General features: G+C 29.5%; 1 protein-coding gene across 4 annotated transcripts in view; it reads left to right on the top strand.

Annotated features, from left to right (window-relative positions):
- LOC142329289 (oxysterol-binding protein-related protein 2) overlaps nt 1–25,635 on the top strand; it is a 224,049-nt gene that overhangs the window by 179,542 nt on the left and 18,872 nt on the right. For all 4 annotated transcript variants that reach the window (XM_075373756.1, XM_075373766.1, XM_075373746.1 and 1 more), the window contains 6 exons: nt 174–286; nt 2,254–2,338; nt 4,852–4,956; nt 6,638–6,758; nt 18,500–18,628; nt 23,009–23,091. In XM_075373756.1, coding sequence (XP_075229871.1) covers nt 174–286; nt 2,254–2,338; nt 4,852–4,956; nt 6,638–6,758; nt 18,500–18,628; nt 23,009–23,091 — 636 coding nt within the window. The remainder of the gene's footprint in view (nt 1–173; nt 287–2,253; nt 2,339–4,851; nt 4,957–6,637; nt 6,759–18,499; nt 18,629–23,008; nt 23,092–25,635) is intronic.

The raw sequence follows: 25,635 nt of genomic DNA, 5'->3' as shown, positions 1-25,635 counted from the left end.
CTTTGCAAATAGTAATATATTCCACGTTCTGCCATATTAGGATTTACTCTATAGAGAACAGGGAACCCAAGATAGGTTTTAATTTTTTATTTTAATGATAATTTAAAACCTTTTATATTTGCAAGAATAAATTAATACTAAAGTTAATATGTTTCTCCTACATCTATTTTCAGGTGGGGTGAAGCATACACTTGGACTAATGTGAACTGTTGTGTACATAATATTATTGTTGGGAAGCTGTGGATAGAACAGTACGGTACTATGGAAGTTGTCAATCATAACACAGGTCAGCTGCAGTTTTTTTAATCATTGAACTTCTGTATAATTTTATTATGTATTTTACATTAAAAAAATGTGAAGTGTTGCTTTAAGAAGTTTTTTCTATCAGCTGTTTCATTTACATTTGAGGCTGATTTTTTTAGATGCTTGGGGCATTATTTTTTCTTATCCATTTTATTTATGTGTTATTCTTAATCTTGATGATATCACAAATGTACTTTTAGTTAGATGACCCTAAGTCATAGTCTCTAGGTTTCTTATAGTCTTTTTCTGCAAAAGGGAGTTTTAAGATGAAAATTATTGTTAATAGACTTACATTACATGTTAAATACAACATATGTTAATAAATTTAGTTTATCAGTAACAAAATCTAGCTTATCTTCATATATGTATAAGCAACATTTTTTTTTTTAAGAGCAAACAGCCAAACAAGTTATTATACCCCAAAAACACAGATTGAGGAATTGATTTGATAAACTAAGAAAATCATTTACAAAATTTTGTATTAAAGCTGTAAAAAATAAAACAAATATCAGGATTACTAATATCATACAAGAAAACTGAATGAATTTTTAATACAAAAAGCTCAATCAGTGTAATTAAAATTTTCTTAATAAAAAGATTAAAAGATCATCTAAATTTAAATACCTTGGAGAAGTAATCACTCCTAATGTTCTAGAAGTAGAGAGCATGAGAGCAAGAATACAAAAAATAGAAAAAGCCTATCACGTAACAGCACAAATTTATAATAAAAAATCAGTATCAAGAAATGCTAAACTTAGGCTTATTGTGTCTAATATGGATATGAATGCCTGAATTTCATTGCAAAAAAAAAGAATAATTGGGAAAGTGGAAAGAAATATGCTAAGAAAAATTCTTGGTCCGATTCTAGAAGAAGGAATCTATAAACTTAGAAAAGAGGAAGATCTTTACAAAAACTGGTAGAGAATTGATCATCTTTTGAGGAAAAAAAAAATAAAAATTTTATGAACATTTATATAGAATGGAAGCAGTAGATTAACAAAACAAATATTTAACTTTTTGAATGGGAACACTAAAATGAAATGGTTTCAAGAACTCAAGAAGGATCTTAAAGTTCTTAAGACATCAAAAGAACATACTGGACAAATCTCTTTTCAAAACGTTGATTTCAGAAATTAAGTTTCTAGAGCAAAATAATATCTTAAAAAGCCTAGCATGGACAGTAGAAAGAAGAAAGAAACACAAGAAAGAATGATTACATATTGGAAGGATAAGATAGGAAATTGAATACTATTCATCATGATCCTTAGGTGATCCAAACGAAAAAAAAGTAAGCAGAAAATTACATGAAGGTAACTTGTGCAGTGTAGTGCATGCATTTTGATACAAGGAATTGTAGTTGTAGTTGTAAAGGGACGTCACAAATGAATCAAGTAATAAAACCAAAATGGGTGAAAAATTTCATCCCTCAGAAAAATAACTGTATAACTAGATACAAAAACTTAAAAATGTGTAAGCAATGATCACATACATGAGGTTCAAATAATTCAAGAGGGAATGTAGAGGGCTCCCCTAATTTGAAAAGTATTCCAGTGTGAATGGTCTGGAAAATATGATCAGTTCCCTACTTGAATGTAGAAATTTTGATTATGTAGGATGAAACCTTGCATATTGTTATCTACTCCCATTCCTTCAGGATGTTCAGTTTATTTTTTCTCCAAGCCTTATTTTACTTTCATTTTGTCAAAGTCTTTCATTTTGAGATTATAAAAATCTGACAAATGTTACATGCTGTTTTGTAATTGTTGTAGATTCATAAAAATGCAGATATTATGACGCAAATAAATTTTTTGTATTACTGAAGGTTGCAGTTAAATGCTATTTCATCTTACTTATTCTCAGTATATTAGTTGGTGTCCAGTGAAAGCATCTGGACTCTGTTAAACATACTTGGTTTATTGAAAATCCATTTTTTCTTTGTTTTATTTACAGGCCATAAAGCAGTGCTCACATTTAAACCAGCTGGCTGGTTTTCTAAAGACTTACACAGAGTAGAAGGATTTATAATGGACAAGCAGTAAGTTGTTACTAAACTTTTTTTCATGATACTTTTAAAATTCTAAAATCTTGATCATATTGCCAGATTGTTGTTGTTATTCTCTTGGGCCTAGTGTGTATTTGTAATTATACAATTAAGATAAAACTATGGTAGTATATGAATGTTTAAACTGACCTCTGTAGACAAAACTGTTGAACAAGACTGAACTTGCACCAACACCATTTTTATATGATTAAACTGTAAGTTGTATTAAATCTTTTCAAGTTTTTATTGGATGTACTTGGTTTTGCAAAAATAATAGTAAGCAGACTGTCTAGTATCTTAGACAGTCCTATTCTAGTCACACAGACTAGTCTAGTTTAGTCCTAGACTAGTTGAAGGTGATCTTAACCAGTATAAATATTAACGTAGTATTTTGCACTTTTGTTTATTATAAGGAAGAAGTGAATAAAAATCAGAAATTACTGATAAGTTAATAAGTAGATCAGTAAAATAAATACTGAACAGAAATCGTAATTGCTTATATTTTGGTGAATGAAATTTTACATTTACTGATCAGTAATTACTGTAAGAGTTCAGTATTTACTTGTTATTGCTAAATAAGTGGTAAGTGTTATTGCTTTGTAATTGAAATTGCTATAATTTTTAATAACTTACAGATAAGTTCGAACAAGCTTCTAATGACTTAAAAATATAATATTTTTTTTACATTTTCACAAATTGTTTACATTATTAAAACAACTGATTTTTTATCAAAATCTCCTTGTACAAGTCATGACTAACTGTTCTCATTCACATCACATGTTGTCTGAACATTAATACAACTCTGTGTATGTAGCTGTCACTATATATGCTTGTTTTTTTTCTTTAAGTTTGTGCAATCAAGAGCATCAATTACAGTTGGAATGTTGAATCTATTACTACGCTATTCTTTAGCTTGAGTGATTTTAACCACATTTCAGAAAAATTAATTTGTTTTGCAGCTTTAAAAACGATCTTTCCAAGAACGTAATTGAATATTTTTGTAACAGTACTTCTACGTTAGTCAAATCCTCACTAAAACTGTTTTGAAATCCTTCAGCTGGCAAATATCTGAGAAAAATTTCCATTTTTCATTATGCACTTAAAAATGTCTTGCTAGATTCATTATAAAGTTTTTTTTTTATAGTTTTTCTCTTTCAGTTAACTTATATAATGAAAATTTAGTATTTTTTGTGCTTTAAGTAGTGTGGTGTCCATTTATTTCTTTTTTTAATAAAATTATTCCATATAACTTGCAGTAGTAAACCTTCATTACTGTGGAAATCATTTCGTTGCCCATAATTTACGTGCTTTTTAATCATCCATGTTTTATTTTCATATTGCTACATTCTATACATAAATGCTTCATTAGGTTTTTTCTTGTTTTGAAGCAAATATTCAATGATATTATCAATTTCTTTATTTTGTAGAAAGAACCGTTAGTAGCATTCTTCACTTTATATCATCAGTTGTCTTTTTATACTATTCTTTTCTTACCGTGTAGACATTTTAAGAATCTTGCTATTTTAGTTTTTTGTTCAGTGAATTTTTAAGAAAACACTATTATTTGTCATTTTTTTATCAATATTTTATTTTTATTTCTGAGAACTGGAACTTACGATCAGTATTTTACCTAACGTATGAGATGAAAATGAAATGTTGGTCTCAACTGTAATCATGTTAACTTAGCCCTCTTACTTTATCACTAATTGTCCTAGTAGTTAGTGACAACATGACTCCTATAACATGTATAGCCTAATCAACTGAAATCTGGAAGGACAATATGGTAATACAAAACCAAAACTGGTCATATTTGTAAAAATCATTATGGTAAAAAAAAATATTTTGACTGTTATTGTCAGTTGCTTTAGAACTTTGCAATAGGATTTTTAGAATTATGTAATATAATTAATCATGCGTAATTCCTAATTCATACTAATACATTTATTATTGTTCGTGTGTGATAACCATTCGGAAGCTTGTTTTTCTAGTTGTGTACTTTTTATATGTACGTTTATTGATATTATTTATAAACTATAACATTCTTTGTTAGTGTAGTTCTAGTGTTAATTTGTATGTTAAGGAAAAAGATCTTAAAATATGCTGTAACAAGTAAAAAAAAAAATACCATTATAATTTTATTATTTGGAATGACTTTAGAAGTTTCAAATTGAAATCAGTATTTGATATCAAGAGACCAACAACTTACTAACCCAAAATTTGTTGTTGACTTCAAGAAGTAAAAATTTAAAGAATTAGATTTTAAGTAAAAAGAAGAATTTAAGGGCTCACTTGAATATCCATCTGGTTACTGAAAATTTGATTAAGTGGTTAATGCATGTTATTACTGCATGCTCATTTAGATAACTCCTGCAAAAAAAGGTTAGTTAACTATAAATAGAGGACCAAGTTTTTAGTGAATAATTTCACTAAAAGGAAAATATGAGTGATACATTTCTTTGTTTAATTCATTTTTAATATTACTATCTCTTATTTTTAAAATGTTTCAGGAAAAAAAAGTTAAATTTCCTTTATGGAAAATGGACTGATTTTATCCGTTGTACAGATATGGAATCCTATGAGGAGTATGTGAAAGAAAATGCTGAAAAATTTAGGTAAGTTATGATTGTAAAAATTATTTGTTTCTGCATGATAAATAATTGATTGTTTTTCTAAATTTCCATTCTAATTTGTTTTTCTAAAATCCATTTTTACTTCAATAATTCATTTTTACGTCAAATTTTGTTATATTGATATTAATAGTAGTCAGACACCAATAGTTGGAATAGAAGTGACTGTTGTTACCACTATTAATATTTTCATTTGGAATATAAAATATTGAACTGCAATAAATGGTAATATTTGATTGCAGTTACAGACATAAGGTATAACAAAATTTATTCCTTTTCTTTTCAATGAATGAAATCATAATGTAACTTTTTTTTCCAACATCTTGATATTATAACAAATTTTGTGATTAACATGTTCTTTTCATTTTAACTGAAAATGGCAATTGCAATTCATGAGTATATTCATCTTTACTAAAGTTTCTTATTTTTTTAAATTTACTTAGACAAGTAGGTGTTATTGAATGTTTTTGTGTTTCATTCACTTGATCAGATGATTTACATACTTCTGTTGACAGAGACTGCTGTCAAAACATTGTACAGTTTGCATAAAAGTTTATGAAGAAATATTAATACAGTTAAGATTAATTTATAGACTTTTTTCAAATTTGAAGGCTTCATATTAATGAAGCAACTTATATTATTAACTTTCATAAACTTGTGTGATCAGGATACTTTATGATAACATTTGTTTCTATTGTGATTTAAGCTGAAGTTACCTCACTCTGGTGGTCTTTTCAACTGGGATAACATGTATTTAGATTCTGATCAAATTTTGATAAGATGAATTCTTCTGAAATTGAACTAAATGTTGGTTTGCCTTAAAAATAATAACTGTGTAATTTTAATCACCATTCGCTTTTAAGAACAATAAAATCTCTAAAAACATTAATAGTTTAAAAAAAAAACATTGTATTTTATTTTGAAAAATTTATTCGAGTAAATTCTTAAAAGCATGAATGATGAATTTTTTGTAATCAGGTTAACTGAAAATACATAGCCTATCAAAGAAAAATAAGAGAACAGTCCTAGATAATTAATGCTAATTCTGAAATAAAAGTTGTATTTGTTTTATGAGTTTCATTACATTTTTCATGCCAAATCAATATTTTGCTTCTGCCTTTTCTTGTGATCTGGCCCCCATTTCTCACAGTGACACTGAAGCACCATGTTGGCTATGGTAAATATCCCAAAGGCTTTGTATTCTTTAACTTTCTTATATGGTTCTGTTTTGTTAGCATCCAGATGAAAAGCATTTTATACCTACTATCAAGCATACTCTGTATACTGTCATTGATTAGTCATCATCTACCATTACGTGTGAGTTTGGTGAGTATGTATTGGGTTATTATTAGTAACGACCAGTACTTGCTTGTGATGTAATGTTCAAGTTGAGTGTGTTGAGTTTCAGATGTATTGGTGGCCCTCTTCTTTATATAATATTACACTACATCTTAGATACTGTTCTGCTCTTGATGTGTGAATCTGTTATCATTTATTCATGGCTGATGATTTTGTTTTCCCTATCTGCAGATGAGAGATGCAAACTGTTGTTTGTGCTAGATCCCAATATATTTATATTTTATAATTTTGCTTAATCCTTAGGCAAGAGTTTCCTAAATATTAATTTATTTAAATTTTGTATGCTTATTTTCTTTTTCGTTTACAGATCTGATGGGAAAACACATCCTCCAAATTTGTCAGAAAGTCCTGTACATACACCAAAGAAAGTCCTTGCAAAATTAAATAGTCTGAAAATGGGCGCCTTCAAATCTATGTCAATTTCAGAAGTAAGTACTTATTGAATAATTTTGAGATAAGATCATGGATATACTTGTGCATGAATTGTCAGCAATTGGTTGACAAGGCATTTATGATTCTTTGGCATAAAATTGTTTGATCGTTAAGTAATATTTTAGTTACTATTTCATTACCTTCATGCATTATGAAGAGAATGCTTTTTACTTTTTCAAGGTGTGTTATTTTAAAATGTATATATATTTTTTGATCTTATATTTTAAATGAAATGTATTAATGCAGAAATATATATATATATATATTTTTTTTTTTAAATTTCAGTGTGTTATTTCCAAGTTAAATATAAGGGTAATTACTTTCTTATCTTTTTAATGAATTTATTTTTGTGTTATTAGACTTGACAGGTTTTACAGTCTATGCTCTTATCATCACGAGAGTTCACTGATCTGAAAGCATTAAATATGGTTCATAAAATAAATAAATGTGTATACTTTCACAACACAAAATTTTAGATGTACATTCCTCAGTTTTATTGAACAAATATATTTATGTGATACTTGGCAGTATTTTAATAATGTTAGTTTCATTTTAATCGACTATTGTTTATGTATTGATAGTGGTGATTCATATTGTAAAAAAGTATCTAGAGTTGTGTTTTATAATTTATTGGAATAAAGGTTAAGCTAATTATTAAGTATTAGATTCTCATTATTTTGCATTTTAAAAGCCTTCTACATTTACATTTCTTTTACTACCTTTCACATATCTACCTTTTTATAAATATACAAAAGTAAAATGTTTTTTAAATTAGTTCACATATTTTCATAATACTAGTCTAGTATTAAACTCATGTATAAGATATTATGCATAATTAAAATTTATCTTGCCAATGCTGTTCTTAGGGAAATGTTCCTTAACCCTTTAAAATACTCCTGTTTGATTTCTGAAGAAATAGAGCTTTTGTGTATGTCTCGTATATTAAAAATGTTATTAAGATTTTGGCAAATTATTTATATATATTACAATTATAAATTTTTTACTTTGAATTTCTGTAGTTCTTGGGTTTATTTTGATTCTGGTTTTTGGCATTATTCTGTTTTGGTGACTCTTGAGCATAATACCGATCATTTAACTTATGTATCCATTAACTATAACTGTATGTTTAATTGTACACTGTTCTTGAAATTTTTTATTTTCAAAAAAAATAGAAAGTAATCTGTAAACATACTGTGCGTACTGTCATTTTTTTGCATAGAGAGAGTGTAATTCTGTATGAACCCAGAGGATTTAAAAAGGACTTGAACTTTAAAAGCATATAAAAATTTATTGAGATAAATTACAGATTCGGTTGAGGTCTCATTTTATAAAAAAACACATCAAGTTTGTCACCCAGCATTCACTTCGATATGATTCCACTTGTAATGTGACATACATTCCACCTGAAATCAATTTTATTCCTGACTGTAGCCAGCAAGTCGAGTGTTACCTCTGCAGCTGCAGTGCTAATTCAAAGATTTTGCTCAACAAGATCAGCAGGAAAAGGTAGTACATAAAACTAATCTTTAATGAAATCCTTTCACAACCAATCCAATAACCTAGGATATCAAGAAAATCTTGGGACTTCTAGGCGGTAGTGAGGTGTGCCTAATCTTACTGATAGTAATGGCGTCCATCTTGGTCATTATTGTCTGAGGAATTAAGAAATTTTGAAGATGTCCAGATAAACAATACCACACCTGGGTTCCCTCCTGGAAGAAACTCAGGTAGTACAGTCTTTGTTTAGGGCACAAAAACATTAACCTCAGGGCTATCATGAATGTAATGCAAAGCTTCACGAGGGTTTACACTACCCCATATTTGGCAATTATGGGTGTTCACCTTGCCACTGATGTGAAACGCTGACTCATCACTAAAAATTAATTATCTAAAAATGTATCATCTGCAGATGATATTGCATTTTGAAGTTTGTCATCATTATCGAAGTTCAGCAGTCTACTGTGAAACTTTGAAGAAACTTAGGCAAGCCATTCAGAACAAATTTATGTTGTCATCCATGTTGATTTTTTTACCATGGCAAGGCTCGTCCTCATAGTGCTCGAAGAAATCAAAAACTTCTGAATCAATTCCAATGGGACATTTTGATTTTTTTTTCTGGGTGAAAAACGTTTCAGCATTATCATCGATCAAACATGGTGTATGTGTTTTAAAAAACTAAATGTTAAAAATTCACAATTAAAAACAAAAATACTATTTATCTGATTAAGATAATAAAATTACCGTCTGCTTTATGGCAAATGACATAAATAGCTGAAACTCAGTAATTCAAATATTTGAATATAAATGGACGGCCCTAAGGAATCATAAAACATTTGATTTTTTTTTGTCTTCAGTCATTTGACTGGTTTGATGCAGCTCTCCAAGATTCCCTATCCAGTGCCAGTCATTTCATTTCAGTATACCCCCACATCCTACATCCCTAACAATTTGTTTTACATATTCCAAACGTTGCCTGCCTGTACAATTTTTTCCTTCTACCTGTCCCTCCAATTTTAAAGCTACTATTCCAGGATGCCTCAATATGTGGCTTATAAGTCTGTCTTTTCTTTTAACTATATTTTTCCAAATGCTTCTTTCTTCATCTATTTGCCGCAATACCTCTTCATTTGTCACTTTATCCACCCATCTGATTTTTAACATTCTCCTATAGCACCACATTTCAAAAGCTTCTAATCTTTTCTTCTCAGATACTCCGATTGTCCAAGTTTCACTTCCATATAAAGCGACACTCCAAGCATACACTTTCAAAAATCTTTTCCTGATGTTTAAATTAATTTTTGATGTAAACAAATTATATTTCTGACTGAAGGCTTGTTTCGCCTGTGCTATTCGGCATTTTATATCACTCCTGCTTTTTCCATCTTTAATAATTCTATTTCCCAAATAACAAAATACTTCTACCTCCATAATCTTTTCTCTTCCTATTATTACATTCAGTGGTTCATCTTCGTCATTTCTACTACATTTCATTACTTTTGTTTTGTTCGTGTTTATTTTCATGCAATAATTCTTGCATAGGACTTCATACATGCCGTTCAAAGTTCCTTCTAAATCCTTTTTACTCTCAGCTAGAATTACTATATCATCAGAAAATCGTAACATCTTTATATTTTTACCTTGTACAGTTACTCCAGATCTAAATTGTTCTTTAACATCATTAACTACAAGTTCTATGTAAATATTAAAAAGTAACGGGGAATGGGAACATTCTTGCCTGACTCCCTTTTTTATTATTACCTCTTTCTTATGCTCTTTGATTATTACTGTTGCTGTTTGGTACCTGTAAATGTTAGCAATCTGTCTATCTCTGTATTTGAACCCTGTTTTTTTTAAAATGCTGAACATTTTATTCTGGTCTATGTTATCGAATGCTTTTTCTAGGTCTATAAATGCCAAGTATGTTGGTTTGGTTTTCTTTAATCTTCCTTCTACTATTAATCTGAGGCCTAAAATTGCTTCCCTTGTTCCTATACTTTTTCTGAAACCAAATTGGTCTTCTCCTAATACTTCCACTCTCCTTTCAGTTCTTCTGTGCTGAATTCTAGTTAAGATTTTTGATGCATGGCTAGTTAAGCTAATTGTTCTGTATTCTTCACATTTAGCTGCTCCTGCTTTCTTTGGTATCATGACTATAACACTCTTTTTGAGGTCTGATGGAACTTCCCCTTTTTCATAAATATTACACACCAGTTTGTATAATCTGTCAATTGCTTCCTCACCTGCACTGCACAATAATTCTACAGGTATTCCATCTATTCCAGGAGCCTTACTGCCATTTAAATCTTTTAATGCTCTCTTAAATTCAGATCTCAGTATGTTTCTCCCCTTTCTTTCTCTTCGACTTCCTCTTCTTCCTCTATAATACCATTTTCTAATTCATTTCCTCCATATAACTCTTCAATATATTCCACCCACTTATCAACTTTGTCTTTCGTACTATATATCATTGTACCATCTTTGTTTAACACATTATTAGATTTTAATTTATGTACCCCAAAATTTTCCTTAACTTTCCTGAATGCTCCATCTATTTTACCAATGTTCATTTCTCTTTCCACTTCTGAACACTTTTCTTTAATCCACTCTTCTTTGCTAGTTTGCACTTCCTGTTTATAGCATTTCTTAATTGTCGATAGTTCCTTTTACTTTCTTCATCACTAGCATTCTTATATTTTTTACATTCATCCATCAGCTGCAATATATTGTCTGAAACCCAAGGTTTTCTACCAGTTCTTTTTGTTCCCCAATGTTCGCTTCTGCTGATTTAAGAATTTCCTTTTTAACAATCTCCCATTCTTCATCTACATTTTCTACCTTATCTTTTTTACTCAGACCTCTTGCGATGTCCTCCTCAAAAATCTTCTTTACCTCCTCTTCCTCAAGCTTCTCTAAATTCCACCGATTCATCTGACACCTTTTCTTCAGGTTTTTAAACCCTAATCTACTTTTCATTATCACCAAATTATGGTCGCTATCAATGTCTGCTCCAGGGTAAGTTTTGCAGTCAACGAGTTGATTTCTAAATCTTTGCTTAACCATGATATAATCTATCTGATACCTTGCAGTATCGCCTGGCTTTTTCCAAGTGTATATTCGTCTATTATGATTTTTAAATTGGGTGTTGGCAATTACTAAATTATACTTTGTGCAAAACTCTATAAGTCGGTCCCCTCTTTCATTCTTTTTGCCCAGTCCGTATTCACCCACTATATTTCCTTCCTTGCCTTTTCCAATGCTTGCATTCCAATCTCCAACTATTATTAAATTTTCATCTCCTTTTACGTGTTTAATTGCTTCATCAATCTCTTCGTATACACACTCAACCTCATCATCATCATGGGCGCTTGTAGGCATATAGACGTTAACAATCATTGTCAGTTTAGGTTTTAATTTTATCCTTATTACAATGATTCTATCACTATACATTTTGATATACTCTAATCTCTTCCCTATCTTCTTGTTCATTATGAAACCTACTTCTGCCTGCCCATTATTTGAAGCCGAGTTAATTATTCTAAAATCACCTGACCAAAAGTCGTTTTCCTCTTACCACCGAACCTTGCTAATTTCTACTACATCTACATTTATCCTATCCATTTCCCTCTTTAAATTTTCTAACCTACCAACCTTTTTTAGACTTCTTACATTTCACGCTGTGACTCGCAGAATGTTATTTTTTAATTTTCTGCTGACCCCTTCCTTAGTAGTTCCCACCCTGAGATCCAAATGGAGGATTAGTTTAACTCCAGAATATTTTACCAAGGAAGCCGCTTCCATCATTGTTATATGAAAATGCAGAGAGCTACATTTTCTTGGAAAAAAAGGCCGTTTAAGTCATCCTGACCCTTAACAACTACTGAAGAGCTGCTGCCCTCTTTCAGAAATCATTCCTTAGTCTGGCTCTCAACAGATACCTGTCCGATGTGGTTGCACCTTCGATCCAGCTATTCTGCATCACTGAGCACTCAAGCCTTCTCACCAATGGCAAGGTCTCATGATTCATAGAGGGAGAAAACATAAGATAGCTTTATTTTATTGTTCTCGTTAGCCTTATTATCTTTCACACGTTAGCCCCTAGTTTAAATATATGACACAATGTCACATAAGATACAATCCACAAGGATGTGCTGCACTGTTAGTTGGCAGTTGCAGCAAGCACAAACTGGTGCATCTGTTTGAGTCATCAGAGATATCTATGAGTGAACCTAGTGTTTCCCATTCACAAAAGGCAAATAATAACCTCCTGTATGTATGTTCTGTTGCCAACCAAAAAACCACAACCAACAGAATTAACGTTTTTAGAGCCATCTGTATAAACTGTAATATCAGGATTAATGCTATTTATAATACCATAAAATTCGTTTTGCAAGATAATCGGATTTGTTTTTTTTTCAATTGTACTGACAAAGATCAAAGCAGTAATTAATGAGAGAAGGTTGACAAGGAGGGTAATAACATGGAGCAACAGTAAGGACTGGAGGTAATTGTGTATTTAGAGCTGAGAACAAGTGTTGAGCTTAGATGCCTAGCAGAGCAGTAAATCTCGACTGTTCCTGGTATCGATTAGCATGCTGGTTGAAGAATACCACTTCAAAGGTTGGATGAGTTGGTTGCACCTTATTTCCAGGGGAAGTGTCATGAGAATTATTCAGGGCATACCTTATTTCATTATAAGAAATTTGTGAGTTTCCTATCACCAACAGGGTATTTTCTGTCTGCAACTTATATCTCACAAACTCAGGAAAGTAGGATGATGTAAGTGAAACGACCTTCCAAATGTGGTCACAATATCAACTGGCATGGAAATGAGGCTATCGCCATTTTGTAGTCCAATCGGTTGCAGTGACTGTACCAATCCACACATAGTTGGAACCTTTCTTCCACTGATGATGGTCAAGAAATGGTGTTCCAGAAATTATGTTCAAGAAATTGAACATAATTCACTCTTCGCGAAAAATGGCAAGGTGATTGGACGGCTACAGTAGATTACAAACTCCAGTACATTAAAGGTTCTGTGTTGCCATAGGACTCCTCATACAAGAAAATTTGTTGTGAAGAAGTGGTTCTCTGCCGATTGGGGATAGGACATACGAGAGCTACGCACTGGTATCTGATGTCATCAGCAAACGCAACAGTATGCATGCAATGCAACTGCCACTTGACTGTGCGCCACATTCTTGTGGAATCCATATGTTATATGGCCTTGTGTCGCAAATTTAAGTTGCCCTGGAATTTTCATCAAATCCTGGGCAATAACAAAGAAGTTTTAGACCAGGTGTTTTTATTTCTCCAGGGTGCTAATATTCTATGTACTTTTTAATACTGTTTTTCATTTTTTTTTTGTAGGATTATGTATTTATGTTTTAACACTTAGTTTAAGTTTTTTGTTTTGTCTTTATTTTTAATATTTTAGTTTGGATTCTATTTTTAAATTTCTACTTGTAAGTTTTCATTTGGTTTTAATTTTTTTATTCTATTTTTGTATTTATATCTCATGTTTTGTTTTCCGGGCGTTTTTATTTAATTTTTAATCGTGAATTTTTTAAATTTAGTTTTTTACAATACACGCACATGTTCGGGTGATGATAACGCCAAAGCATTTTTCGCCCAGAAAAAATCAAATAAAAAAATAAATAAGTGGATTCGACATAATTCAATCAAGAATTCGATTTAGCACACCTAAACCCTCGAGGGCAAACTGCTCTGCCGTTGCAGAAGGCACAACGCAATTCAGTTGTGATCTTCGATTGAAATTTCATAAAGTCCTGCACCAATCTCTTAGTGCATGCCTGCACTCTTCATCCTACTAAGGAACAGCGGGCCATTTTGGCTTTCCAGATGTTAAAGGGATGAAGTCATTCGCGCTATCGAGAATTGGATATGTAAACCTGGCAAGTTTACATAAGTAAACCTGGATCGCACTACTCCTCTTGTCATACTAGCCAAAGGAATCCTCGTACCCGATCCAGTCTGCTTTTTGAACTACCCATCTGCATGGCTGCCTCCGAGGCAAATCACAATTACCGATTGAGATTACAACCGGTCTATGATTGCTTCCAAAGAAGTCTTTGAAAACGCACCAGGTAAGATATAGGAGCAATGTTGCTGAACATAAGGATAGATCAATGTGCACGAAAATGTATCTGATAAAGATGTCAAACGTGATCCATTGTTCAGCAAGCAGAGATCTAAGTTCTGCCTTGTCATCAACCATATTGCCTTTAGAAGAACATGATGATGAGCCCGAAGAATAGTGATGGGCATTGAGATCATTAGTTATTAGACAGGATGTAGGAATTTGGGAAAACAGACTGGATAGATCATTCTCACTGATATCAGAATTTAAAGGAAGGTGAAAGTTGCAGATATTCATTTGGAATGACAGCAATATTTTCACTTAGACAAGTATGGTTATAACAATTTCCCCCAGGAAAACAGCCATACCTTCTCATTCTCTGCCCTCAGCCTGATAGTCGTATCTTTCACAAACGTATCCACAAAAAACACATCATCCTGGGGATGGAGGTGAGTCTCCTGCAGGCACAGTACTAAAGGATTTTCTGCCTTTATTAGGATTTCAATATTTTCACGGCAAGAATGGAGACCGCAGACATTCCACTGAATAATGTTTGTAGCCATAAATACTTTTTTCCTATTTTGTTTGCAGATTATTTATCATATACTATCTGATTTTTCTTTTTATCATTTATAACCTTTAAAAGGTGCTTCCCTTCTTCAGCCTCCGTATCATTGAACTGTCCTCAAGATGGTGGTGGGAACTTGGAAGGCCCGTAAGCCAGAGACACTGTACCAAGCAACGAGGTTTTGGTAAATTCCTTCATCTTGGTAGTGTGCTGCATTGTTTGTACAGAAGGAATTTTCATCGATTGTGGATTGTTTGAAGTGATTTTCATTAAACTACTTTCAAACATCCTAGCAGAAGTAACCCTCTTGCTTGTAGTCAGTGCTGTAATAGTAGATCAAAACTTCCAAAACAATAAAATTGTTAAGGTTTCGGCGAGGGTTCCCGTCAATTGAAAACATCAAAAATCAAAATTCGACAATTTATATTTATAGTTCTTTTAAAGACATTGTCCGAATCAAAAAAAGTACAGATGATATCTATGAAAGGGGAGATAATAATTGTTATATATTTTCTCTACTTCATTTTCTCAAACACAAAATTATACACTGTTAAATATTTTCTTCCTGCTCTATTAATATTGTAACTAAATGATAGAAATTTGTAATATAAAACAAGTATGAAATCGTCGAGAAATAATTGGAGATAAACAATTTTTTATATATATATATATATATATACTTAATAACACAAATCATATAATAAAAAATTCATCACATTTTTTCAAACATGTTGATTGAAAATGCAGAAACTCTTGCTGGCCTGAAAACAACTTCATAAATCCTATTAATTCATGATTCATAAGTGAGTGTTATACTTCTTGACTTGCTTTTGAAAGACGATAATTCTCAATGCAAATCATATGAGTGATCATTCTCTAATTCTAAATTCATGACAGTATCAAATGATTCAATTATTGAAAATAATTAATTAATTAGCTGAAAAAATATTACCGGTTCTTAATTTTCTTTATTTCAAAAATTAATTCAATTCTAGAAAAAAATGTGTAATTTCAGAATAGCAAAACAAAACGTAAATTTTGTTACAAAATCAAAATATGTTTTAATAATTTCTTTATTCAGTAAGTTAATTTTTTCCAAACTAATTAATACACAATTACAGGCAGTACTACTGGTAGTTGTGACACTTTAGAGTGAATGTGACATTAGAAATGATTTCGTCACTTTGAATTTTCAAAATGTCAAGGAAATATTTTTTTAAAGATAAAATTGCATATGATTAATATTGTGTGACTTTTAACCAATGGGAGCATATGATATATATCTCAATAGAAACCTACAAATGATAATTAGTTCACATAATAAGGTGTGTAACATTCACTTTAAATTGTCATAACCGACCCGTACTGCCATTAATATTGATCTTTGATCAACACTTGATCTGTTCATTATGTGATCTTTTTACTGAAATCAGAATTGATTATTGTTCTTTATAGAATTTTTTCACCATAACAGACAGAGTTGAACTTATTGTTGAGCATTTGCGTAGAACAACAAATAATAATGTTAAACGTAAAATATGGAAGTTTCATTCAAATTCGTTGTTAAAAATATGAAATTGGGCTGGCATAGTTTTTGCATTTTCAATCAACAAATTTGAAAAAATTTGACTAATTTTTTATTATATGATTTGTGTTGTGTATATACAAGTATATAAAAAATTGTTTATCTCCAATTATTTCTCGATGGTTTCATATTTGTTTTTTATTAAAAAAGTTCTATCATTTAGTTACAATATTAGAAGAGCAGGAAGAAAATATTTAACGGTGTACATTTTTATGTTTGAGAAAATGAAGAAGGAAAAATATATAACAAATATTATCATACATACCTATACTTTTTTGATTCGGAAAATATCTTTTAGAAAAACTATAAATAAATAAATTGTTGAATTTTGATTTTCGATTTTTTATGTTTTCAATTGACGGAAAACTCTCACCGAAACCTTAATAATTTTATTGTTTTGGGAGTTTTTATATTATCTGATTTTATTTTCTGTTCATTTGTTAAATTCTGTGAAATTTTAGACAATATATCAAGTCTAATCAATAACTAACTAATCATCTATTAATAATAAGATTCTTCTTATTTTTATGAAAAAACAAATTCAAAATTCTCATCAAATAAATACTCGAAAATGACGAATGAAAATCTTTATTTTTTACTGCAGTAAAAATGAAATTAATACTGTTCTAGTTCATATCAGTGTTTTTTTAGTCAATGTCTAGTCATCTATTAGTATTTGAGTTTTTATTTTCACTGATTTGAACAATTGCAATAATAATATGAAACGGTTTAGCATTATTAAAAAAAAATGTTTTAATAGTGTTGACACAAAATTATCGAAAAATACAGGTTACAAAACGGTAAAAAAAGTTGAATATTAATTCTAAATAAATATAAAGCAATGAATAAATAATATACATGTTTGTATAGACATACAGTATATATGTATACATGTGTATGTATATGTAATGCATATATATTTATAATACCATATAATTAATAATTATTATTATTATTATATTATATTTTATAATTTAATATAATATTATATATATATTCATTATATGTACAATCGAAATATCACGACCCCAGTGCCACCTAGCGGGTCCATTTTTTGCAAACATATTTTGTCTCGCGTAACAAATATATATTATGAATATAATAAATCAGACCATAAATACAATTTTTGGAAATATCATGACCCTAGCGCCACTAAATAGAATATAAAATTTTACCAATTTATTTCTGTTTTATTTATTCCTTTTTTAATAAAATGAGTTTAATCTCTTGTAAACTGATACTTTTATTTTTTTTTAATGAAGTGATGGGACTTAAAAAATTGTTTCATTTTCAGTGCTTTCATTTAATATTAAAACTATTTACTATTAAAACAAACTGCAGTATATTTTCTTTTGTCTTATTATTTCAAGTATAAATTATATAGTTTTTGTATGCTATGTAGTACTATCAAGTACAGCTATCTAGTGGCCTGATTTATAAATGGTTAGGACAAAAAATCGGGGTTAGAACAAAAATTTCATTTTCTAATTAAAAAACGTGAAATTATGAAGATTATCACATATTTATTGAAAAAACCTATATTCATTAAGAACATATATTTCTGCGATGATATGTTGCTTTACTTCATCAAAATTATTATATTTTAAACAATTTAAAAATTTTTGACATGTCAATTTGCAAGTTGGTTAGAGTAAATAAGTCTTTGGTGTTACCGCCATTGGACAAACTCACCGGCGCCATTCTACCGAAAGAGTTGATACGTACAATCTAATTTCCATTAGTGAAATTACTATTGAATTTTAAACCTCACAATTTTTTATTGTTAACTCAGTTTCAAAATCAAATTGGAATATTGAAATTAAAAAGCTAAATATTTTATCTAGGAATGTAAGTTATGTGAATTAGAATGTGTCAAATCAATATTGCTGTTCACAGCCTAGGATACTTGATGTTCTACTTCTTTCATATTCAGATGAATTTCAATAAAAGTGATACTTTTATAATAAATGTAATATTTTCTTTCCAGCCAGATGAAGGTTGTGATGATGGTGCAGAAGGAGGAGAAATACCTAAGTGTGATTCTACATATTCTATTGACATTCCACATTCTGTTACCCTCTGGGAAGCTGTCCCCCGCCCAGCTAATTGTGCAGATGTATGTTTCTATAAATGTTATCTTTTTTATTTTATTTTTTGTTGATATATTTACATTTTCCACTTACTGGTTGAGTTAATATTCCCATTGTTTTTTTCTTGTGCATGCACAAGAAATGGACAAAAACCTAACATGAAAACAAGTAAATTTTTTTGGTAAATTTGGAAATTTTTGCTTTAATAAAATAATTTAGAAACCAGATATTTGATTATACATGTGTATATATGCTGTAGTTACTTCCTACCTTACTGCTGCTGCCCTTCAGCTTTTTATATCCAACTTTTGTATTCATTTTATGAATGTTTGATCACTTAAACAATTACTTTACTATCTCGTAATTGAATTTATTAGATTTTAATTAACAATGAGAATTATCTGTTGATAAAGTAGCACTTTCTCCCTCAAATTATTTTAGTGGGTTGCATTCAGTTATTTTCAGTTATCCTGCCATTATTTATAGATGTTATTGGGATATGTAAAAGATTGTTTTATGTATTTTATGATGTTATTTGCATGCTACTTATTGTTGTTGGTCGTAAATAAATTTAAAAAAGTATACCTTCAAATTTGATGTAAGTAAAATATGGAAACAGATATTCAATATGAAGGAAAAGGAGAAAAAAAAGAAAGTTAAACTAATAAATACATTTGGCATTTCAAATTATATGTTATGCACACTATAAAATAACAAAAGAAATTCAGAAAACTTGGCTCTTCAAGCAAAGAGTGCAGAAAGTAGAAAAATAAAGTTTAAAAAATTTTCTGATTTTAGATTTGTATTAAATTGTTTATGCTGTCATGTGACAAAAATTTGTATTTGAACAGATTTGTTAGTAGGTGTTAGTTAAAGATAAGCAGTTGGAGAGTAAGACATGTAAGCAAATTAAGGAGTAAGAGGCTTTGTTGCCAAACTATGAAAAAGTAATTTAAAGGTTAGCTCTGGATGTCAAAATGACCTTAAATAAAAAAATTTAAAAAACTTTTGGATCTATTTGTGAAGAAATACATGTCTAATTTTTAATGATAATTTCTTAATTTTTTAACTGTATTTTCTATTGTATATTCTAAACTATTCCTGATAATAAATGTAGCTTATTCCACTTTCCATTTCCCTTTATCAGTTTTATTTAATTCCTCTGTCTATCTATATTCGGACATAATCAACCCAGAAATCAAATGTGTTTACACATGATTTTGATATAAAACATTTTTATGATGTTGCCAGTTTCATTACCATATGTAACATTTTTCTAATTATTTTTTTTTTTTTTTAGTACTCAACATGTTTAGTTGAGCAGTTCTTTTTGTATGTCACTTATCAGAATTTTTAGAAAAGGTAAGAAAGGTTAACAGTTCAAACTGTTAAGAAAAAGTAAAATTTTAGCAGACATCAAACATAAATCAATAAAAATATTATTGATTAACTTACAACTTATTGTGTTGATTTATATGAATAAAGTTTATGTTTGAAAATCATTTATTTGAGAATTTAAAGAGTAGACTAAATTACTGTTTTATATATATATATATATTTCTTTTTTTATTAATTAAACAGAGGTAAAAATAAATTACTGAGAAGAAATATATAGCAGTTCATGTCACCTAGGCATTATGAAAGAAATAAAATATATCTACTACTGTGTTTGCCAATTTTTTTAAAAATACTTTGAAATTAACAAAACTAGATAATCTCTTATGAAATTGATAGAATTTTTATCCATGCTAATTTAACATAATCTATCATAGTTTTATTTTACATTTTATCTTAGGGTAAAATTTAGCTCCCTATAATTTTTTTTCCCCTATTTTGAATCATAAACATTCATAAAATACATTATCTTCTGATTGTATTACGTAGGTTAGTTGTAGTTTTAGATGTCAATACATTAGATATAAAGGAATTAAAAGGCAATTCTTGACAATTGTACAAAATGCAATGGAACAGATGGTCTATCTGTACATTAATTTTTTGTGAAGGTTATTGAAATATGTTCCATCATTTTACAATGAACAGTGAGAAAGTATGAAGAGATAAAACAATGGAACATTAACTAGGAACAACATGTAGTGAACTACATGCACATATGTGTGTGTGTGTATATATATATATATATATATATATGTGTGTGTGTGTGTGTGTGTGTGTGTGTATGCAGACATACACATGCTATTGCGTAAATCAGGTGTGTCAAACCCAATTTAAACACAAGCCATTTAATGCAACTGGTAAGATTCACGCAGGCCTCATGACGTTTACACATTTTCTTAAAATTATATTTTGAAGTGAGGATTCAGGAATATGGATAGGACAATTAAAAATCATTATGTAATTAAGTGAATGTAGGTTAATAATGTATAATATTGATATATAATTGCTTTTATTTAAACATTTGTTTAGTTTAATATATTTATAAAAGTAAAACTAATTTTTTTTATTCTGGATTCAAAGACCGAGAACAGACAATCTTCATTATGACAGATAGATGTTTATCAGTTAATCTTGATCTGTAGACTGTTTCATTTCAAAATGCAATGGAACAGATGGTCTATCTGTACATTAATTTTTTGTGAAGGTTATTGAAATATGTTCCATCATTTTACAATGAACAGTGAGAAAGTATGAAGAGATAAAACAATGGAACATTAACTAGGAACAACATGTAGTGAACTACATGCACATGTGTGTGTGTGTGTATATATATATATATATATGTGTGTGTGTGTATGTGTATGCAGACATACACATGCTATTGCGTAAATCAGGTGTGTCAAACCCAATTTAAACACAAGCCATTTAATGCAACTGGTAAGATTCACGCAGGCCTCATGACGTTTACACATTTTCTTAAAATTATATTTTGAAGTGAGGATTCAGGAATATGGATAGGACAATTAAAAATCATTATGTAATTAAGTGAATGTAGGTTAATAATGTATAATATTGATATATAATTGCTTTTATTTAAACATTTGTTTAGTTTAATATATTTATAAAAGTAAAACTAATTTTTTTTATTCTGGATTCAAAGACCGAGAACAGACAATCTTCATTATGACAGATAGATGTTTATCAGTTAATCTTGATCTGTAGACTGTTTCATTTAATTTCATGTATAAAAATAGCTCATACATGTACGTACATACTCCAAAATAGCATAAAATTTCTGCAGCAAATGTTTTAATTTCCAGGTATTTTTCACCTAAATAAGAATATATTTTGGGAATTCCTACTTTTCAATATTTATCTTTTAAAACCAAATCATTCTGGAAATCAGTTAATTCCAGTTGTATCAAAGTGGGAGCATTTTCAACTTCAAAGAAGAGGGCCCAATAAAAAGAGAAAAAAATGTTTTGTAACTCTTTGAAATCATTATAACATCTATCGAATTAATTCTGATTTCTTCAATTTTACCACAGTATTGTGAAAATGAGCAATTTTGATTTTGTGCTTTTAACTGCTGTCAAGTAGGAAAATACATCAAAATGTTATTTTGAAGATGATTTTTAAAGAAAATCAATCCACTGTCTCCAGTAATGTATTGGAATAAAAAATTATTTTTTTTTATATATATAAACAATCAGATTTGAATGAAATTAATCAATCTAAAGATCTTTAATTCGTGTATATTGATGTTCCATATTTAGATAATGAATTAAATGTACATTTATAACATTATCACATAATTTCATTGTGATTGAAAAAAAATAAAATAAGATCTATTTGAAATAACAGAAGTTTTATTTTTTCCGCAATGACTTTTTTAAAAGCATTTTGTTAAATAGGCAATTTTTTTGCTTACTTGGTCCCGAGTATTTAGAACCAACATGAAAACACATCTAATATAAATAAGGTGAACAATTATAATGATCGTATGGTATTGCTGTTAACATTTATTATACGTAAAAGATAACATGCAACTTATGTAATACAGTTTTTACTGTACATATTATGTAGCTGGTGTAGCCGAATGGACTAAGGTGATAAACAGCCACATTCTGTAGTCAACATTTATTTTTATTCTTTAATGTATGCGAAATATAGGTAAGAAATAATTTCTTATAAACATACGTACCGGTAAAATAATTTTAGTTGTTTTGTCTTTATTATCACCTTTAACCTCATAAAAAGTCGATCCTCGAATCTGAGGGTTGGCTTTATTATTGTAAAATTCAATTAATTCTTTTTATTCTTTTCTTTACATACATACGTTCATACATACATACATTAATCTTATTAGTTTTAAAATTGTTCATTGAAACATAGGGGGTTATAAAAAAAGTGCTTGGTCAGTAAAGAATATGCTTAATTGACTAAAATATATTTTAATTATTTATTAATTTTATTTTATTTAATTACTTTAATTTTTTGACTTATTTCAGTTTTACCAGTTCACTTTATTTGCCATGTCGTTGAATGAAATGGAGCCTGGAATGGAAAAACGATTGTGCTCGACAGACAGTAGGTACGTGTGATATATTTTACATGACAGTTTGTACTGCAAATAATCTGCTGGATTTACCTTGAAAAAGAACACAAATTTTTATGTGCCTACAAATCTTTAATGTGTGCATCATATACTACATGGTATATGACAACATTATTTTGTTCTTGCCTGCGTAGTCTGGTTGATATTGTGGTGGTATAACAATTTTTTTATCAGCAATATTATTAAGCATTGGTTTGATAAATAATTTATCTTTTATGTTGCTAACAAAAAGAAGTCGTACAATGTGAGGGCTGCTAGATGTGATAGCCCCTAACCATCATCTTATGGTTAGAGGTCCATGTCCTAACCATTTCCTTGGCAGAACCTTGCCCAAGTAGGGACTGAATTCATTTGAAATAGAAGAGACAGCTGCCTGAAAAATTGAAATCCAGGTTGTCTAGTTACTGAGATATAAGCTACGTTTACAGGATTTTCAGATGTCACTCCTGTTATTGTGTTTTACAATGTATTGGTCTGTATAAATTAGTGTTGACGGACACATTAATGTTCAACATGGCACACTAGTTTTCAGTACCAATATTCAAAATTAGAGTACTGTATACTTTTACCTTTAATGTAAAATCTAGCTTCAGTAACTTGAAATTACCTTCTACAAAACACTTATTGGATGCCACTGTGTTCTGGTGCTATAAAAAAGATCAAGCCACTACCTATGATCTTCAATGGATAGTTGGTATGCAAATTAAAGACTGTTTGGTTTAAAGAATGAATTCACAGAGTATCTTTCCCACTATTTTTATTGGCGTTGTTGAATCGCTAACATTTGCAGATGATTTGTGCAGGCATCATGAAAATATACCTCCATGTTCTCTAACGTTGTAGGTGACGAATACATTCTCTCTTGTAAAGAGAGAGAGAGTTTTCTTAAACTTACAAATCATACACAAATTGAATTGTCATTAAATAAGTTTTTATAACTCTCCACAAAACGCATATTAAACAGTAATAATTATGAACGTAGTATGTGAAATTTTAACATACTGAATGATCTTTCTTTATTTGCAATAGCCATTTTCATAAAAGAAGAACTGCAAAACAGCAGTTTATAACTACTACTGATTAAAACATACATATAGGAAACTTTTTGAGTTCCTCTTTCATCCTGTTCTGATTTCAAGACTATTCCATTATATTGGTTACCTGCCGTTAATTTTAATAATTGTAAAGAATTTTATGAAATGTCCAATGAGGATGTACTTGTATTATGTAACTGTGTATGCATGTTGTTTGTAATCAATATTGACTACAATAAATTAGCTACCAGCTGCCAACAACTAGTAAAAGAATCTGTTTCTATTCTGAGATGATCTCCTGTGATGATTTTTATATTTATTATATTTTTTACATTTAACTTACTGCATTAGTGGTTTGTGTTTTACAACTACATCTGGTTATGATTTGTTTTAAATTAAATATAAATCTTTTGTTCAGTTCGTTTTCTCAAGGTAGATCATCATAAGATATCCACTTATATTAATAATAAATAAAATAAAATAGTATATTTTTCTATAAAATTTGAGTGTAATTATTTATGTTCCCTTGATACTATATTTGGTAGTATATTTATAATTATTGATGTTAATTAACAAAAAAATACAATTACTATTTGTTTAAATTATTTAAAAAATTCGGATTAATAATTGCAAGTAAAATTGATGTCTTTTTTCTGAAACAATCATTTACCAAATCCTAATGAAATTCTTGCTTTCTGATAGGTTTCTATTGCAGATAAATTCTTTAGATGTTCAGAATTCATTACAAAATTTCAGACATGAGGAAACACAATTACCGCAAACTGTCAACACTATAAAGAAGTATTTCCAATTACCATGACTGTACACTTTAGGACCTTCTCACACGACATCAGCTGCAGTAGTCTGTTTCATATAACATATGGAATTGTTCAGGATAAAACAAAATATCCTTCCTCCTCGGTTTTAAACACATGGTATAAATGACACCCACACTATTCTGTGTAAACACAAATAAAGCAACTAAATCAATCTATTGTACCACCTAAAATAGTGTGTACTTCAAGACTTTGGAGTCCCTTGTTTATCTAATATGTAAAAATGTAAAACACAAGTTTTATATGAAAAACTATATGTAAAACACTAAGTGGAAAATAAGAAATTATAATTAATCCAAAAATATTTCCAAACAATATTGAATAAAACATACTTTGAATATTGTTACAGTTACTATTTATTATTATTGTGCTGCCCTCAGTCAAAGGTTGGCAACCAACATGACTATTTTCAATTGTAATGGTAGTTATATTTAAAATAACTGTACGAGGTGTGTTCAAAAAAGAAAAAGAATTTGAAATTTCACAGCTTGTATTAGTCTGATTCTACGGATTTTTTCTTTGTTGTACTGGTAAACATGTCTGAAACGTATCTGTACATTTTTAGCCATATTGGATGTATAGTCTGTTGTCAGCTGTCAAAAGGATAACATGTGTTTTGATACGATCAGCGATTTTTTATTTTATAAATA

Source organism: Lycorma delicatula, chromosome 1, assembly GCF_047948215.1.
Source record: "Lycorma delicatula isolate Av1 chromosome 1, ASM4794821v1, whole genome shotgun sequence".
Taxonomy (NCBI): domain Eukaryota; kingdom Metazoa; phylum Arthropoda; class Insecta; order Hemiptera; family Fulgoridae; genus Lycorma; species Lycorma delicatula.
The sequence above is the reverse complement of the archived record's forward strand: the minus strand, read 5'-3'. Positions and strand labels throughout refer to the sequence as shown.